General features: G+C 41.0%; 1 protein-coding gene across 6 annotated transcripts in view; it reads left to right on the forward strand.

The window, feature by feature from the left end:
• The window catches only part of TTC7A (tetratricopeptide repeat domain 7A), a gene marked incomplete at its 5' end in the record, with an annotated part of 177,232 nt that overhangs the window by 25,087 nt on the left and 134,147 nt on the right, over positions 1–17,998 (forward strand). For 5 of the 6 annotated variants that reach the window (XR_014183642.1, XR_014183643.1, XM_082048591.1 and 2 more), the window contains 3 exons: positions 5,451–5,529; positions 8,676–8,836; positions 9,270–9,333. Coding sequence is in view for 4 of the 6 variants with exons in the window: in XM_082048591.1 (XP_081904717.1) it covers positions 5,451–5,529; positions 8,676–8,836; positions 9,270–9,333 (304 nt within the window). The remainder of the gene's footprint in view (positions 1–5,450; positions 5,530–8,675; positions 8,837–9,269; positions 9,334–17,998) is intronic. The other variant, XM_082048593.1, reaches the window with a different exon arrangement.

The raw sequence follows: 17,998 nt of genomic DNA on the forward strand, positions 1-17,998 counted from the left end.
ACTGCTGCAGTGGCAGTGAAATATTCTCTGTAGCTGTCTCCTGATGAAAAAACATCCTGGTTGGTGCGATGGAGCTCCCGCTGCAGGGACGGGAGTGGAGCCCACGCATTCCTCGCCTCCTCCAGTTTGAGTGGGAACACCAGCCAGTTAAAGGGAAGGTCCCATGTGGAAGGCAGCAGCTCGGTGGGATTCAGCAGCTTGTCTCTGCCCCTCGGCTGGCACGAATGGGTGGTTTCTGCCACTAGAGGGCATAAGCAGCATTGGGATGCATTGCGGAAAGAGGAGGAAAGCAGAAAGGAGCTTTTTAGGATGCTTCGTGTGTATCATAAATTTCTCCACCCAATGCTGAACAGCTCAAAGAAATGCTTTTGTTCTGCTTGTTGCTTCCAGTGTGTTCAGGTGGGAAATAAACCTGGTATTATGAATGTTCAAGCTGGCAGGGGGATAGGTTCTATCAGGTGGGATGTGCTTCCCCAGTGGCACATGTGTACAAAAGAAATAGTGAGCGCTTTATTCTGGTGTGGCCAGGCAGAATTGCTGAGGGATGAGTGATGTTGTCATGCTTTTGTTCCTGCTGGCAGGAACAGGCGTGCTCCTCTCAGAGCATGGAAAGGGTGCCCTTTACTCATGCAGTGGAAAGAAGACACCTGTTACCAAACAAAGGTCCAGTCTCCCTTTCAGATGTTGAGCTGCTAGCTGTAAGGACCAGCAAATCTTGCAGCTGTGCAAGTCCCAGATTATTTTATTAAGAAGTTTCCTTAAAAATATTGTGTTACCGAAGACATGTTTCCTGCAGTTTGCCCTGCTGCATCCCAGCAAAGCTTTCTTTTATTCTTCCAGTGAGCAGTGTTAATGCCTTGGATGCAGATATAGGCAGGCAGATGCTCTCGCACTGTAGGAGCCAGCCACTTGTCTTTTATGTTAGCACCTGCATTGGGATTTGGGGTTGTTTTTTCTGATATGGATATGTGAAGATTAGGCTCATTTCTTACTGCCTTTCCTTTCAGAGTATTGAACAGATACTGCTACTTTATCCTGTTATGGGAACTTTGGTCAAGATGCTTTTAGTATTTTCTTAGGGTAAAGAGGCTTCACCTGAGTGAAGTAATGGTTATATGTATGCTGCTCTCCTATATCACACTTGAAGTACGTGTGGAGTTTCATAGACAAAACAAAGTCAGAGCTTTCTAGAAGGTGTATTTGGTTTGGAAGCTCTAGATGGGATACTTTTAAAGAAAATTATTATAATATCTGAAAAATAACTTATTATAAATTGGATTTCCTTACGATCTGTCAAGTTAGGACCTAAATTACTCCAGAATACCCTGATGAAAATGCCTAGTAGGTAAAGCTTACACAATTTTTTCTTTTCCTTTCTCCTGTCGGTTCTCTAGAGTGCTCAGTTCCCTTTTTGAAGTTTTGTAGGCATCTGTTGCAAGGGCACTTTGAATGAGTAACTTCAGGTATGTGTTGTTTCACAGTAGGACCTAATATATGGAGGCAGGCAGGACAGTCTCTGCCAGCCTGTTCATCTCTACTGAGGAATTCATGTGGGCTGTCTTGTCGTTTGTCTCCTCTTCAGTCCTCACAGTCCTTATCCAGGACACCAGGACACTACAGCTGGTAATTTGGGAGTCTTACTGCCTACTGTATATACTGTATAGATCTAGAGAAGCGCTAAGCTTTTTTTTTTTTGTGTGTGCGCCCCACTTGTGTTAGACAGGCTGCCATTAGGAAACTCTAATGTACTTTGTTGTGGTTGCTTGTCTTGTATCTTCATTCATAGGAATCTGAGGCGTACTTCTTCAGGTGCGTTTTGTGCCTGCGTGTAAACAGCTGTTTAAGGAGGAAGTATGAATTTTTAGAAGCCTGGACGAGATGCAGAAGGAGCTGGGCAGAGGCACATGTTGCATGGTGTTGCTGCTGTTTGTGTGTTTTGGGTACCACTTTCCCCTGGATGGGTGGCTCTGCAAACTGCCATGTAGTCACCTCAATATAGTTTCTTCCATCTGTTAGCGGCTGTTTGAACAGTTAGTGAGCAGGAATAAGAACATGATCTCTGGTGCCCATGTTGTTGGGGAACTGTCTTTGCAGACCTCTGTGCCCACGGGCCACTCTGGTTCATTATCAATACTTTTCACAACAATTTGCATAGAAAGCAGTGTATTTTTTTTTACTTGTATCTTAAAAGTTTGTGTAGTGTTAACCCAAGAATATGACATAGATGTGAGATGACTGCTGTGGTTCCTGGAGTGGTTATTAATTACCCTGTGTTAACAGGATAGTTGTACAAACAAAACACTTTTTCACACTAGGCTGAACTGACTGGACACAAGGTGCTCTTTGTCACAGTTTGTGCTCATGATTTTCTGTGTTCCTCTTTATTAGATTAGCTATAATTGAATCCTAAACCACATTTCGTCATGGGTTTTTAAATGCCTCTCTTGCCACTTTTGTGGCCAAAACCAAGGCAGTTAATTGACTATGTGCTTTTTTCCTTCCTGTTCTTCCTCATTTATTTTTCTAGCATCTTAGCAGTGCAATAGGGGCCCATGGACTTTTCCAACTCATTTAATTTCCATGATCTGAGGTTTACTTATGATGCCATGGCTTGAGGCAACAGTACCTGGAATTTCCAGATAGTCTTCTATCTGAGTCCTGCAGAGGCTCAACATTGCTTAGTTTCCCATCTAGATAAGATCAAATAGATTCCCCATGGATTTCCAGAGGCCTTATATTTGCATCCTCATTCATTTATCTATGTACATGTATTTCTGTTCAAATACATACTTTTCTTTTTGTGATCTTTGGATACTAATTTAAAAAAATATCTTCAAGTGCATATTTAATATATGAAGGACATCTATTAATGGAACAGTAAGTTCCTTATCATTCTGAGTAGACCAATTCATATGCTTAAAATGAAATGTGTGCTCAGATGTCCTTCTGGCCTGGAACAGCAGAGCGCAAAGACAAACTTCTGTAATGAGGAATGTTTGCAGACAGCTGGCAGGTGTGCTCTGTCACAGCTCAATGTTCAATTAGGTTCAAAATATAAAACCTGACAAACAAATCCTCAGTCCCATAGTGGTGCTGTCAGGTGCTTTACATGTGTCAAGAGTTGAGAGCTCAGAGCCCAGAGCACTCTGAGAGACCCTGACCCACAAGCACCTGTATTGGAGGTGGTGAGCATTGGGTGCTCCTCCCGTGTTACCCATTTTACACTCTGACCTGTTGAAAGTGTTTCTGGGCATTTGTCATGTGGTTCTTGGTTTCAATCCTGACTACTTGCAGATGAGCAGCAACTTGCCATTTATTCTTTCACTTTAGTGTGTCAATATTCCTTCTTTTTCCTCTCCCCTTCCCTGCAGAGCAATGTGTTTCTGCCATGAAGCTTAACGTGGTTTATGGCCTTGTCTAAAAAGTGGAACTGAAGTGGTGCTCCAGTTCTTTGGGAACAAAACTGTCTCTTTTTAGCACATTCTCTGGGTTTTTAATCTCTTACGTATGTGCCAAATGTGGAATTAATTGGCTTTGCAAGTGGTCACTAATCTTTCTGATGCAAGTTAATGGAAATCATTGACACTTTATTTAGACAAATAGCATTATTCTAAGAAGAAATCTAAACATATGCATTTTTGAAAATGTTGTAGAACTGTTAAACACCATAACTCTTCTGTCCAGCCTCTTAAGGAGCTCAAGGAAGCAGAGGAAATGCCAGTAGCTTTCAGTAACTGAGGAGAGCAATTGGACAGGTGCATTTTGTTTAGATGGGGGAATTTATTTTGACTATCTGATAATAAATAGCATGTGAACAATTCTGTTGGATTTGGTGTGACTACTCATGTGCATAAATATCACTGTACGCTTTATTGCTTTCCCCATTTTAAGGTCCAGAACTGCATCTTTCTGGGTATATTCTATCGTAGACCCACAGAAAAGCACCAGATGTCTTAACCCTGTAACTGGAGAGCTTGCTGAAGTGTTAAAGTCCAACTTACAAAAACTTCCTTGAGTTTTTTTTCCTTGATAAATTCGAAGCACATCTTTTACTTATAAAGAAGAAGGAAAAAGAGAAACAATTTTTCCACAGGGGCAAGTTTCCAGTGTTTTTGCTCTTGCCTTACTTTGTTGCATGTCTGTAGGTCACCAACAACTAGGTAATCTACTAAGTTTAAAATTTTGGCATGAGTGTTGATTGGAAGTAAGGGCACATGCATTTGCATTCTGTGACTTAGTAACCATAAGCTTTAGGGTGGCATTTTACGTCGCTGGTATTCATGGCAAACATTATCACATTTTATTCTCCACCTTCACCCCTACCATGCCCCCACAAATAATTATTTTTTGTTGCTTCAAACGTTTGCTATTGATTCTGGAGTTCAAGAAGATTTGCAGCACATGAAACTGGGCATAAGCGCAGTCTTTACTGCTTACCTTCAAAACTTTATCAGATTGACAGAAAAGTGTGTTATGGTGTATGGCTTATTTAATGAAATCTAGGTTTCATCTGCACAGAAAATTCTCCTGGAATAAGCTGAAGTGGCAGTTAATGTATAAGTACAACCGCTTCTCTGGTTGTCTTTATTTTGGTACAGCATTGCTCCTTTTCTAATAACTTGTATTTCTTTAGGTGGCTTCCATTCTGCAATGAAAGTGAGTGGAACCATTTTGTAGTTACTGTGGTGGCAGAGCCATGTCCTGAGTCTTGAAAAGCTTATAGACTGCAAGTGTGTTAACTTGTATATCCGGTATTTCATCTTTCGTCTCAGCATCCCTCTTAATGCTCAGACACATGACTAAGATACCATTTGGTCTGCTTTAATTGCTCATGATTTATGCAGAATAATGTGATTTTTGTTTTTATTTTTTATTTTAGCCTAACCTCCTTTTATTGCAGGTGGAGCTGTGCTTACAGACAGTTACTGCAACTTAGCTGCCTGGTAATATACTGTTTAAACCACTGTAATTTCATCATGTGTCTGGCCCATCAGACACAAGGCGTTTAAGCACCACCTAAAAGGAATCGTCATTTAAAAGCGTCATGTAAGCTCAATATAATTCAAACAAGTACAATCTGTGTGTGTGAAGAGGAGATGTAGATGCTTTTAAGAAAAAGCATCTGCTTTATAAATACGAGCTATGAAAGGCTTCCAAATGTCCCCTCTGTTTGTCAAATGTGAACGTGATCTTCTCCTAGGAAGCCATCTGGAGTAGGGATGCTACCATCGCTGCCTCTCTCGGTGCCATTGTCCTGTCTGTGCCTCAGAGTGACTTGTCTCACTACCGCGCATTCGACATTCGTGATTGTTTTGTGGGTTTGTTTGAATGTCAAGATTATTGCCAAGCTTTGGCACATCATACAAATATTTTGTCTCTAATGTGCTGTGTTTTATGTGGTGGTGTTTTTTTTCTTTATTTTTTTTTTTATTCTTCTGCCTTCCCCATAGAAATATTGTGAAAGGCATGAAGAGTCTGCGAGAAATACTACGGACTATGGAAACAAAAGCTACTCAGACCTTCAGAATGGTAAGAGGAATGGGAGATGGGAAGGTGGGTTTTTTGTTCTCACTTGATAGATGATTGCTGCCTTTTTTTTTTTTTTTTTTTTTTAAAAAAAAAAGCTTTTGGAAGTATATGGTCAAGTGATGCTCTTAATTCAAAGACCTGCCCAAGTGAAACCTCTGAGCCATCAGACCTTGGCATGTGGATTACTCCTTTTTTTTTCTTTTCAGTGTGTTTTCTAGCCCTGCTAGAAGTAGGGATGTATTTAGTTTGACAGTGCTGTCCTCAAGTGATAATGTCTTGTTTTCTTTCTTGCTTTGCAGTGTGTGCATGCACACCTTTTTGCATTTGCATATGGAAATATTAAGTACTTCTGTCTCTTGCAACAAGCAGTGCTTTTTTTAGACTCAAGTGCCTCAGTGTTCTTCCTGTCAAACACCCTTCAGTACAGAGTGATTTTTAATTTTTAAATATTTTTTTTGTTGATGTTTGCATTCTGCATCCTGTTGTCCTGAGCGCTTCTGGTAAAGAAATCACGGAGAAAGTTGTTGATGTGCCTGTTTAACTACTTAGACATTTAACTGGTTCTCCCGTCTCTCCTCTTTAAGAGATCTTGTGCAGAAGTTACTCGGGAGGTGACAAGGTCAACAGCATGGAGAGTAGGAGTCTTGAGAACATGATTGAAAACTTTGCAGTTCTAAAAACACTGCTGTTGATATGACTAAACTTGTTTTGTGCTTGGTTCAGCTTTGTGTTTTGTGTAATTACAGAGGAGTTCAGCAAGGGAGGTGGGCATGGGTTTGCATAGCAGTTTGGAGATGGAGAGTGCCAGGTTCCAATGGATGGACTGACTGTGTGTCCAGCTCACATGCAGAGCTAAAATCAAAGTGTGAGCAGAAAGGGTATCCTGCGTACTTTTTTTGCCTAGGTTTCTCACATCTGTGTATTTTGGAACTTCTGTTCTGGAAATTAATCTTCTCATTGCCTTGGGATCACCTTATATGACTAATTGAGAATTCAGATGCATGTGGACGTTTGTCACACTCAAGTGGTTGCATCTGTTTCCAGATTGAGATCAGGGTTCAGGGGATTTTTCTTGCTCACCTGTTTTATCATTTTGCTGAAAGGAGTCTAACCATCTGCTGTTCTTCTACCATGACAGAATGTGGCTCTTAAATGCTCCTGTCCCTTTGCAGCTGGGGAGAGCTGTACAACACCTCTGGGGGATTTTTCCCTGAGGAGAAATCTGAAGGTGTTCACCCAATAGCTTTACCTGGGATTTCCGTTTTACTGGAAGTTCCATTTTCAGTTTTTTTACTTATTTTTAAAGAGCTTTCAGGAGGGCAAAGGGAGGAACGTGGTTAATTAAACAAGTTTTTCAAGCATGAAAATGAAACACATGATTTCTTTTTGTTTTCCTAATTTGTGGGATCACAGTGTTCTTCAAGCATAATGATGCTTTTTTTAGCCAAAGGCAGCAATAACATAAATCAGAGTCTTGGCCTCTTCTGGTTTGTTTGGTCTTATTCAAAACGAGTGAAGTTAATTTACACAGCTACTGTACTGTACGTTAAAATCAAAGACACTGAAAGTATTTGGTGCTTGCCTTTTGAAAGGCTTATCACAAACTGTACTCCTGTGTGAACCAGTAGAGATCTTTCTGTTGCTGGCATATTATTTCCCCCCCACCATTAAGACTGTAGGAAAACACAGAAGAGTTGGCTCCTCAGGGTAAAACTGACTAAATAATTACACACTGAGACGATGAAAAGATACTGGCTAATGTCGCAGGGCCCCAGGCCATTTTGCTCATGGTTACTTGCTATAAAAAGCATAGAAAAGCCTAGTTAGAAATAGATGGCTTTCGGTAACTTGTCAGTAGGAGTGCTTGGAAGGTCTTGGGGTTTCCAGGGAGTTGTATGTGACAATATTTCTTTGAGGCGCTGCCATACATTCAGATCACTTTGCTGTTTGCTAGGTACCTCCCTTGCTGGTGTTTAAGAAGCTGTGGTTGCATTTTAGACTAATTCAATTAATTTATGTGTGGTGAGATGGATGAGAATAAAGAACCTTCTATCAAAATGAGTTATTTTTCTGAATCTGGTGACAGGAACTTTAACCTCAGTATGATTTCTTTGGTCCTCTAGATGTCATACCTCAAGTGGAGTGATGTTTCACTTTATCAATCACGCCTTTCCTTTAAAAGGAAATTACTCTTGTTGGCCTCATAACACATCTCAAAGTGTGGATTGCATATAAAATACATATGTAGTAGTCAGAGGAGTTCCAAAATAAATTTACAAGTATTAGTACAGAAGGGCTGAAGATTCACACTGCCTCTGTTCTGTGGAGTATTTACTTCAGAGTGCTGTGCTGCTTGGAGTTCACAGAAAATACCACCCGTTTTGATGCCTCTGTGCTTGTTTGTATGTTCATCTATTTACAATGAAACAAATTAGAGATTTGTTGAGTGGGGGACAAGGACAAATGGCACAGATAATTTTGCAAAGTCAAGTTCACTTGCCCCCTTTTGGGCCCAGCTTGCCAGATCTGTGTGTGTATTTAAGGTATTTAAGGATCCTTGGCTACTCGGTATCTAGAAGTGCATATCTCAGTATGAAGTTCCTAAGCCTTTTCTTTCCTTCTTCCATTGTTGCAACAAAAAGAGAGCAGCATTACTGAGATGTAGCTAGAGAAGCCTGCAGGAAGGGCAATACTAGCAGATAAAGGGGTTGATCTGTTAAACCTAATACAAAAGTAGCCTCTGGGCTGAGACTTGCAGACAAAATCCTGAGGCTGGGAAGGCAGTGGAGTGACATCATACTCGAGTACAGTAACATTTGTGAGATTCTCTCAGCGGCCAGAGTGGTAATCTGTTGTGTTAATTCACCAAGTTGTCTCTTGCTGTCAGGCCTTTGTGATACTTGTTTCTTACAGCATTTCAACAAGACCACCTGAACGCTAAGGCTGCCCTTTTTGGAGGAGGGAAGAAATTGCCACTGCTGTAGACTTTTTAGCAACTGTTTTAGCTAATCTAGCTTTCTGAAAGTGGCACTGTCATCTTGTCAGCACATCTCCTTCCCCAGGTGGAACACGGGGAGGGAGGAATCTTTTGTGTTGGGGATGGCTTCACTGATGTGTCTCTTTTTGTCCTGTTCACTGATCTCTAGACTGCAGCCAAACAGCTAGCCCAAGTACTTCTTCATTCCCTCAGTGAAGACTGTTACTGGAGCCCTTTATCTGACCCACTTCCCGAGTTCATGAACAAGGAAGATCAGTCTTATGTCAGCAATCTTCTTTGTCGGAGGCCTGAGCTGTACACAGAAGAGAAGTAAGCTTTTTTTTTTTTAATTTCAGTCTATTGGAAGGAGTGTGTTTGTACACTCTTGGGTACTGCTAATTATGTCACTGATTCATGTGGTAGTCTTGTATGTTCTCGTTCTTAACATCCCATCAAAAGGCCTGCTGGGAAAAAAAAAATTAAACCTTGAGTGCGTTGTATTTTGTTTTTTTCCCAGGAAGGAACAAAATCCAGCCAAATAGCTATCTTTGCTGTGAAATGGAAGTAATCTATTTATGGTTCAGTATAGCTCGTCTAGGATATATTGCAGAGCTTTTAATTATGTGAACCTGCAAAAGAAGGTATTGCCTAGCAAATGAATTATACATGAGATGTTTCAAGTTACTGCTCTTCTTGTGAAATGAGAAAGAGGCTGACAGGATAATTCTTGACCTTCCTCAGAAAAATGTGTTCTTTCTTTCAGTGCCTACTGCCCTCAAGACAATGTAGAAGAAGCTCTTCTTCTCCTCTTGATCAGTGAATCCATGGTAAGCCAAAAATGAGTTTGTAATACTAATTAGCACAAAGGAATATCTAGTATTTTCAAGTCAAGTCTTCTGGTTGGTTTTGTTTACCGAATCTTCCCTATATAAACAGAAGGAAGGATTCGGCTGCTGAACAGGAAATGCTATTTATTCCTTTATTAGTGATGCCACTGTTATTTCATGGAACATCAGTGAAAGGTTTTGGGAATTGTCAAGAAGAGGAGGTGACTGCATATACCACACCATATCTGACATCCAGATACATTGTCAGTACACAGATGTTTCTATTCAAAACATCTGTGTGGATTTATGGATCAAGAATGAGATGAAGGGACCCTTGCCTAAGGCCAGGCATGATAGTGGTACCCTCTGTTTGGCATTTGCAGGATACAATATCTTGCATTCCTTAGTCTGCAGGACTATTTTAGCTGTTATCTTTAGCAGTTTCTGATGCTGATGACACAGGGAATTTTGCAGAAACATTTGTAATGAACAATTAGATATTTTTAGTAGTAGTTGCTTTAAAAAAATTGCTTTACGAAGAAGGGAAAGGGGGAGAAAAGCAACTGCATGGAAAATTGTATGGTAATCTTTGATCATTTTTGCGTTCTTACAAGATGCAAACATACAGAATGTTTTCTGAACATATGTAAGGAAAGTTACTTTGAGCTGCAAGTGACCACTTAGTATTTAAAGCAAAGTGAGATTTGAAAACCTTGGAGCATCAATGACCCTCTTAGGAAATGACCCTCTTTTAAACAGCTTTCAGATAAGTTGAAGAGAGATACTGTGCAAACCATTTTGGTTTTTTTACTTCCTTCAGTTTTTCTTTGTCTAGTTCTTCTGGCTCAAGTACTTTCCCTTTCCAGCAAACTTCTTCAGAACATGGCAATTGCATATTCTTTGCTTTTAAAGTTTGGGGAAAAATTGAAGAGGTGGAACCAGCCCAAAATATTAAATTTACTTAAAGATCACTTAGATCTGGGTGTTACTTTGTGCTTTTTAGTACTTTCTAGATTAAGCTTCTGCTTAAGCATCTGCTTTGTGTTTTCAAGGGCTTTTCTGCAGTAAAAGTGCTTTTCATAACTGGAAGTGGAGACTGCAGGAGTGAGGGCTTGTAGAGGACCACGTGCACTTCTGTTAAAATCAGAACTCCTCAAGTCAGCATGGCTTGTCAGCGCTGATCCAAGAGGGAGGAGGATCAGGGGTCTGGAGCAGTGACAGTACTGGCTGCTCCAGCCTTTTCTGGGACTGGGCTTGCAGTCAGAAAGGCCTTGTGGGGCCTTCAACTCTGTAATCTTGTTCTGCTGAGGTGAATGAAAGTTACCCCTGTTTTATCCAATGGTGCTTAAAATGGTGAACTGGTCCTGTTAACTAAGTTATGGATGAGGCAGTGAGAAAATACAATTGATAGGAACTGGACTGCTGTGCTGACTTCAAGGCTGAATAAGTAAGCCTGTGTTTGCTTAAGTGCTGTCTTCTATATATAGTAACTTTCTGGAGGTAGATACAAGACATTTTGATCTGCTGCATATAAAGCATTTAAATAATTGGATGTCTCGTATCAGAACACTGCAGGAACCAGAACTGTGTGTGTTTTTTTTTCTTTTCATTTTTTGAAAATGGCAACATCTGAGCCTTCCTCTTGCATTAGCAATAAGCTTGCCATATTTTTTTAACAAAAGTACAGGACAAGTGTATAGAAATACAGCTGTGTATAGAAATGAGTGTAGGAACTGCAGGAGTGTCCTTCCTAAGTAAAGGAACAGAGGAAGCAATCTGGTTCTTATATATGTTTGCAATCCATAAATATTTTCCTGTAGTTTTACTGTTATGGTACTAAGAAGGGGAAATTTTGTTTATGACATGAGACATCTTTTTCCATGACAACTTTGTAGCCTAGTGAATTTTCTAGAATACAGGTTTGTTGTTTGTTTGAGGTTTTGTGGTGTTTGTTTGTTTTGTTGTTTTTTTGTTGTTGTTGTTGTTACTGTTGGTTGTTTGGGTTTTTGTGTGGTGTTCTTTTGTTTTTTGTGGTGCTGGTGTTGTTGTTTTTAAACTTGCTGAAGCTCATGGAAAATGAATTAACAAGAAGCAGATTTCCAGTTGAGGTTTCCCTAATGACATAATGTTAACAACGGAATAAACCATATTTTTCTTCCTAAAGGGAGTGTCAGTGGCAAGCAATAATGATATGTTTCTGTAGGCCAGTAAGTAACATAGTTGGTGTTCCCAGATTTTGACTGGATCAGGCGTTCTTTCAGTATTTACAATTATGAACCCCTTGAAATGGAACAGAAGTATGCAATTAGTTTGGCTTCCTGGGAGCTCTTCAGCTTCTCTGGCACATTGATTGCTCTGTCAGGGCAAAACTCACCAGAAAGGTACTTTTCCTGTCTGATTTTTAAAGAGACAAAAGAGCAACCCAGGACTGTAAAGCCAAACAGCTGCGCCACATGCCTGTTCCTGACTTTAGCCAGTCTAAAATGAACTCAAGGAGTGCAAAATTGGTGGAAGGAGGGACAGAAGAATTGTCAGCGCATGGAGCGGACACAGAGCAAAGATGTACTACTGGGAAGTAGCATAAATCAGCAGAGAACCTCAAACAAAGTAAATATGTGATAAATTTGATGAGAAGGAGACATGGTAGCTTTTTCAAGAAGTATATACTTACTATAGAACACCTTCCCCCTTGCCCCAGGCTCTACAGGGAGGGAGTAGATCGGTGCTAGGTAGTCTGATGCTGAAATTCACTCTATTCTTTTGTTTGTCTTGCCTTCCTAAGGTGAAGCTAACATCTACTTCACCAGGATCTGTGCAGCTTCCCATAAGATGTTAATGGGGTTAAAAGAACTGTTCCTGTAAGGAGGAAGGGAAGGAAAGAAATTGTCTCTAAGGTGTTGTGAGCCAGACCCTGCATTCCAGCATGCCCCTGGCTCTTAGTGGTGCTGGGTTCTGGCTTGCGATGCTGCCCCAGTTTTTCTTCTTATCCTTTTAGCTTGCATTGGAAGGGAGCCAATTTGTGTGTTCTGGTGGGATGAAATGAGAATGTCTTCTAAAGGAGTCATTAAGGGTTCCTTCAGTATTGCACTTACTCTGCCTCTGAGACTAAGTATGTAAGAGGTTTTCAGATGGCCAAGTGACATGGTAGCCTATTTCATAGGTTTGAAGTTGCTTCTGTGGGTATATTGACACTTTCAGTGAAAGCTTGGCGCCTCTTTCCTCATGGCACTCTCTTGAGTTGCCTCGTGTATTCTTTCTGTCCCATTGTAAATGGGAACCTATTTTCATAAGCTATGGCATCTTGGTAAAAAATGAAAGGCATCCCAGTTGTTGAGTTTGGCAAGCACTCCTCCTCTGTGCCAGCTGTTATTTAGTCATGGTGGCTGTCTGTAGAGTTGTCATGAAGGAATCTAGTGAAACAAATCAGGCAGCCTGAAGTTTAGCACAGTCAGGGCTGTCTTTAGGGGGGTTTGTGGCCTCCTGGCTAAATTATCTTTCTTTACGCACAGCTTGAGTTATAGTATGGATGAGCGGCATTTGTGAGAGGAGGAAAATTATCTCCTTGAGACCAAGGAGAAGGCCAGCCAGTGACAGCCTTTACCAGCTCAGGCAGTGGTAGAATGATGTGATCCTATCACATGTTGGAAAAAAAGGACTGGCCTATTTTTAAACCACCAGTCCTCTTTCTTATTGCATTTAACCCACCAAAACCATTAGCACTGCGTTTCTGGGGAGAAATGAGGGCGTATTGTGACTTGCTGCAGTGTGGTTTCTCCACATCGCGCTACCAGTGGGAACAGCACTTGGCTCTGCCATCAGAGACTCTGGTGCTTTGTGCTGCGGGGTGTAGGCAAGGGAGGTTTGACAGAACTAACCCTTAGCCTTAGTTTTGTTTCTTTTAATAACCATTCTCAGGAGTATTCTGAGTTGACTGCACTGCTCCTTAAAGTCAGCCAGAAGTTTCTCAGAGCCAGGAATGGAACGCTTTCTATTACGTTTTCTATTTACTTTTGAGGTAAAAAAAAAAAAAAAACGTTCTTTGTTTGCACTTAGAAACCTTGTCTTCTTGTATCTGAGGTCCAACGTACAGTCTAAAATCCCAGTATTCAGCACTTGGCAATGCTGACTCTGACAATTGGGGATTCTCGCTGGTGTGGTCCATCAAACATACCAGGTAACTATGGATTATTATTTTTGGCACTGTGTTTACTCATACTGAAAATGAAGCTCCTTGTATCCAAAACTAATAAATTCTGTGCCTGTGTAAAAAAAGATTAGAAATGTCATCCCTGTGTTATCTCTGATTTGAATCCCTAAAGGCGATTTGACCTTGGAGAGCCTTAGAGCACAGAACAGATGGTGAAGGGGAAGTAAGATCCTGGGACTTGTCCTGTTCCTTTTACTGGTGAGAGCAAACTCATGGCTCTGAGCATGCCTTTAATGGAATGAGATTAAACCCACATACTTTTAAGCACAGAAATAATTAAAACCTGTTAATTCTACAGTTCCTAGCTTTATAAAATAATACTGTCCAATAAATCAGCTGTCAAAGGAGAAGGAGCTGTTGTTGCTTTTGTAGGATTTTATTTTTTTGACTGATATCAAGCCCAATGATGATAAAACAGCTGGATGACCATCATGAGTGTTTTGGATGAGGGCTATCATGCTATGGCAGCTAAAAGAGACAACTGGGGACAGCATTGCTCACGCTGTTGATTCTTGCCAAATCATGGCCATGCACTTAGAGTAGCAAACCTGACTGTCTTTTTAACTGGCCTACAAGGCAAAGCTATGTGTTGGGGACCTGCAAAGGTGGATTGCAGTATGCTTCTAGTGGGAAATACACTGCCTCTATTAATTGCCTCCCGAATAAGTAGTTCTAATGTGAGTTTCTGGAGACGGGGAGCTTTTTTCTTCTGCTTTGCAGTAGAAAGTCTTGTTTCCTAACTTTTGCAAAGAGGGTGGAAATTCTTGGGAGATATATTTGCTATCAGTAATCTGCATTTAGAAAGCTATGACTTTGTTACTATGCTGGTTTTGGCTAGAATAGAGCTAGTTTTCTTCATTGTGGTTAGTGTGGGGCTATATTTTGAATCTGTGCTGACAGCAGTGCTGATAACACCAGGCTGTTTTAGTTACTGCTGAGCAGAGCTTACACAGAGTCAGGGCCTTTTCTGGTCTTCACATCAACCCAGCAGTGAGTAGGCAGGGAGTGCACAAAAAGCAGGGAGAGGGCACAGCTGGGACAGCTGACCCCAGCTGACCAGAGGGATGTTCCAGACCATATGACTTCATGCTCAGCAGTGAACTGGGGGGAAGATTGGGTGGGGGCAGCTGCTGGGGGGTGGGCTGGGCAACCTTCATTTGGTGGTGAGCAATGCTTTTCATTTGCGTTGCTTGTCTGTCTTGAGGCTTACTTCTCTCTCTTTATTTTCCTTTTCATTACAATTTATTATTATTATTATTATTATATTTAATTTAATTTCAGTTGATAAACTGTATTGATCTTAACCCCAGAAATTTTCTCACTTTTCCCCTTCCTGCTGGGGGAAGAGTGAGCGGGTGGCTGTGTGATGCTTAGTTGGCTGGCTGGGGCTAAACCATCGTGGTTAACCAAGGCAGTATCCATAAACAAACCTCATTACGTTCTCCCTCTCTCTTGCTTTTGTGTAGGTTTGTTGGGGTGTTTGGCTGTGGGGGGTATGTCTGTCTTGCTTTCAGTGATGTTTCCAGAATTAGTTCTGCCACAGTACAAGATGTTAAAATATACCTGGTGAGAGATCAGATATATCTATATGGTCATATTTGATAATAAATAATAATGGGCTGTTTTGCTGAGACATCTGAATTTGGGTACCAGTAACTTGTATTTATTACCTACCAGAAATGAGGCAGATGCAACTCAGTTCCCAAGGCAGTTTATTTTTCATATACTGTGCTTCTAGTCTGAAATTGAGCAAGTTGTGGTATCTCTGTAAGAGCAGCTCTGGGAGAGGCTGGAGTATGGTATTTCCTCTCTGTTCCACTTGCTTCTGATTTTCATAGCAGCTTTGCAGTCAATCCTGAATATTTTCTTTGTATATGTTAGTGAGGGGAACCTTCAAGTGCTGTTTAGGGATCATCAATAACTTAGGTGAAAAGTCAGTAGCCTTTTTCCATGTGAATGGGTCCTTGTTGTTGTGAAGAATTTGTTCATTTTATTGGCAGTACAAGCAAAACAGCCAGAGTGGAGATCGGAATGACACATGCTCAATATTTCCCAGCTCTTAGCAGTAGAGGCTTCAATTGCGTGATTCCAAAGGGTTCTTGTCAATCTTACACACATAACATTTGTTTTTCTCTCTTAATGCTAGTATTGAATCACACCAATTACATTATTACAGTACACTGTGTAAAACATGCTGCCATTCTGTATAGATGGTTGCAGTGGATCTGGCAATTATGTCTATTATGAGAAGACACAAGTTGAACATTAGAATGCCCATGAATTAGGGGGCAGGCAGCAGGCACTCATTAAAGATTTTAATTGCTTTCTTTTTCTTCTTTGGAATAAAGCAGGGGGAGCCATGTTTCAAAGTGAGCAATTAAAGGATACTTCGTAGCTAGTTGCTGTGAGAATGGGCTGCTGTATGGAATATGCTCTATTGTAATTCATATGATTGCTTGACGTTTTATTAAGAAGCACATCTTTGTACTGTGGTAAAATTTAATTTTCTGCAGGGTAACTATGTGCGTAATCACTGCTGAAGTAATGGCTGTTTGGATTTGCTGTGGCTCTTTTCCTTTCTACATGTGATAAACATGCCATAAATAAGCTGTAATTATCAGCCATTGATGCACAGCAAATCCGTTATGTATAGGTGGCTTATCTAATTTGCAGGGAGGGCTGAAGGTGCTTGTTGTCGTGTGTGCTGCTCAGTCTGGGCTGACTGCAGGATGTGCCTTATCTCCCAAAGCAGGATCAGTGTCAGGTCTGAGCCACCTGCACGCACAGCTGATTGTGTCTCATGCACCCCAAAATATGCAGGTGTGATACGTCTCTGGGTTGCTCCATTACCCAGGGCATTGACTGCGTATTTTTGCTCTCTATAATGCAAGTTTATGCTAAATTCAGATGGTGAAACTCCTGTTGGTAGCATTAGTGACCTTCTCCATCCCACACAGCAGCCTTGAACAGAGGTTCTCTTCTTTTAATGGTGTGCCTCACCATGTCCCTTTACCCCGCTTGTGTGCTGCGGGGCAGGGCCATGTGACAAGGGGAATGGCGTACGGGGAAGAGTCATGCTGGAGTGTCCAAAATGTGTTTGTAGCTGTGTTTCACCGCTGCTTCTAGTGGAGGAGGAAGTAATGCACTAGGACAAATTGGGGATTGCTGTTTATGTGGTTGATGTTTATGTGGTTGATGTGTGGAGATCCGTGTTCTACAAATAACCCTTTTTCCATTTATGTTCAAGAAAATGAGTTGTCTGAAACAACAGAAACACAGGTATTGAAAAAATGTTGGTGTAAATGGCTTAGAATTTATGCATTCTCAAATGGAAAATGTAATCTTTCTCTCCCTCTGTGTATATTTCAGTAAGTAAAATTCCCCATCCAACACAATCAGTTATGCTGTGTTGCAGTAACTCTGCAACTGTTTTGCGCTTGTACTTAACCAGGGACTGTCAAGTTTTCTCACTGCCAAACTGAAGCTTACAAAACCATAAACAAAAATGAAGTAAAAAAAAAATTGGCTATTGGTGATCTGGGTCACAGTGTCCTTGGTCTGTGGGTTGTAAGAAATAGTGATTCACGTTCCCTTCTCCACCCTCCTGTATGTAACACTGCAGTAGTAAATGATACCTTGAGTCTTGGGATGATGATTTACATTATTGTGTTAAGCATATTCATGTTCTTGCTACCGTTCAGTCATCTTGTTATGAGGTTTGCACCTTTTTTTTTGGGGTTGTTTTTTTGGGTTTGGTTGGTTTTTTGTTTTTTTTTTTTTTTTTTTTGAGCAGCTGGAAATGGGTTCAGTATTCAAAAAATTGTTGGGATAGAAGGGCCAGAGATTTTGCTAAGTGGCAACTTTTGTGCGTGCAAGTATAGAGAGTGATAGATTGCGGAGAGCTTCCATGGCAGGGGTGTCAAACTCATTGTCACCGGGGGCCACATCAGCCTCGCGGTTGCCTTCAAGAGGCCAAATGTAGTTTTAGGACCGTATGAATGTAATTACGGTCCTAAAACTACATTTGGCCCTTTGAAGGCAACCGTGAGGCTGATGTGGCCCCCGGTGACAATGAGTTTGACACCGGGGGCCACATCAGCCTCACGGTTGCCTTCAAAGGGCCAAATGTAGTTTTAGGACCGTAATTACATTCATACGGTCCTAAAACTACATTTGGCCTCTTGAAGGCAACCGCGAGGCTGATGTGGCCCCCGGTGACAATGAGTTTGACACCCCTGTTCTGTGGCTTTGAGACTTGAAAGCTTGAACAAAATAAGCAGGTTTATGACCTTCTTGGAAAGAATATTAGTCATGCGTATGCATTTTTTTTTTAACTGCTGTCTGCTTAGGTGAAGTATGATATGTACAATATGTTCAGTGTGACTGTGATTTTAGAATGTTGCATCCTTGTAATATGTCTTGTATTCCTGCTTATTACAGGATTTGGGCATGATCTTC

The sequence above is a fragment of the Streptopelia decaocto genome (genome assembly GCF_964273445.1).
Source record: "Streptopelia decaocto genome assembly, chromosome: 3".
NCBI classification, from domain to species: domain Eukaryota; kingdom Metazoa; phylum Chordata; class Aves; order Columbiformes; family Columbidae; genus Streptopelia; species Streptopelia decaocto.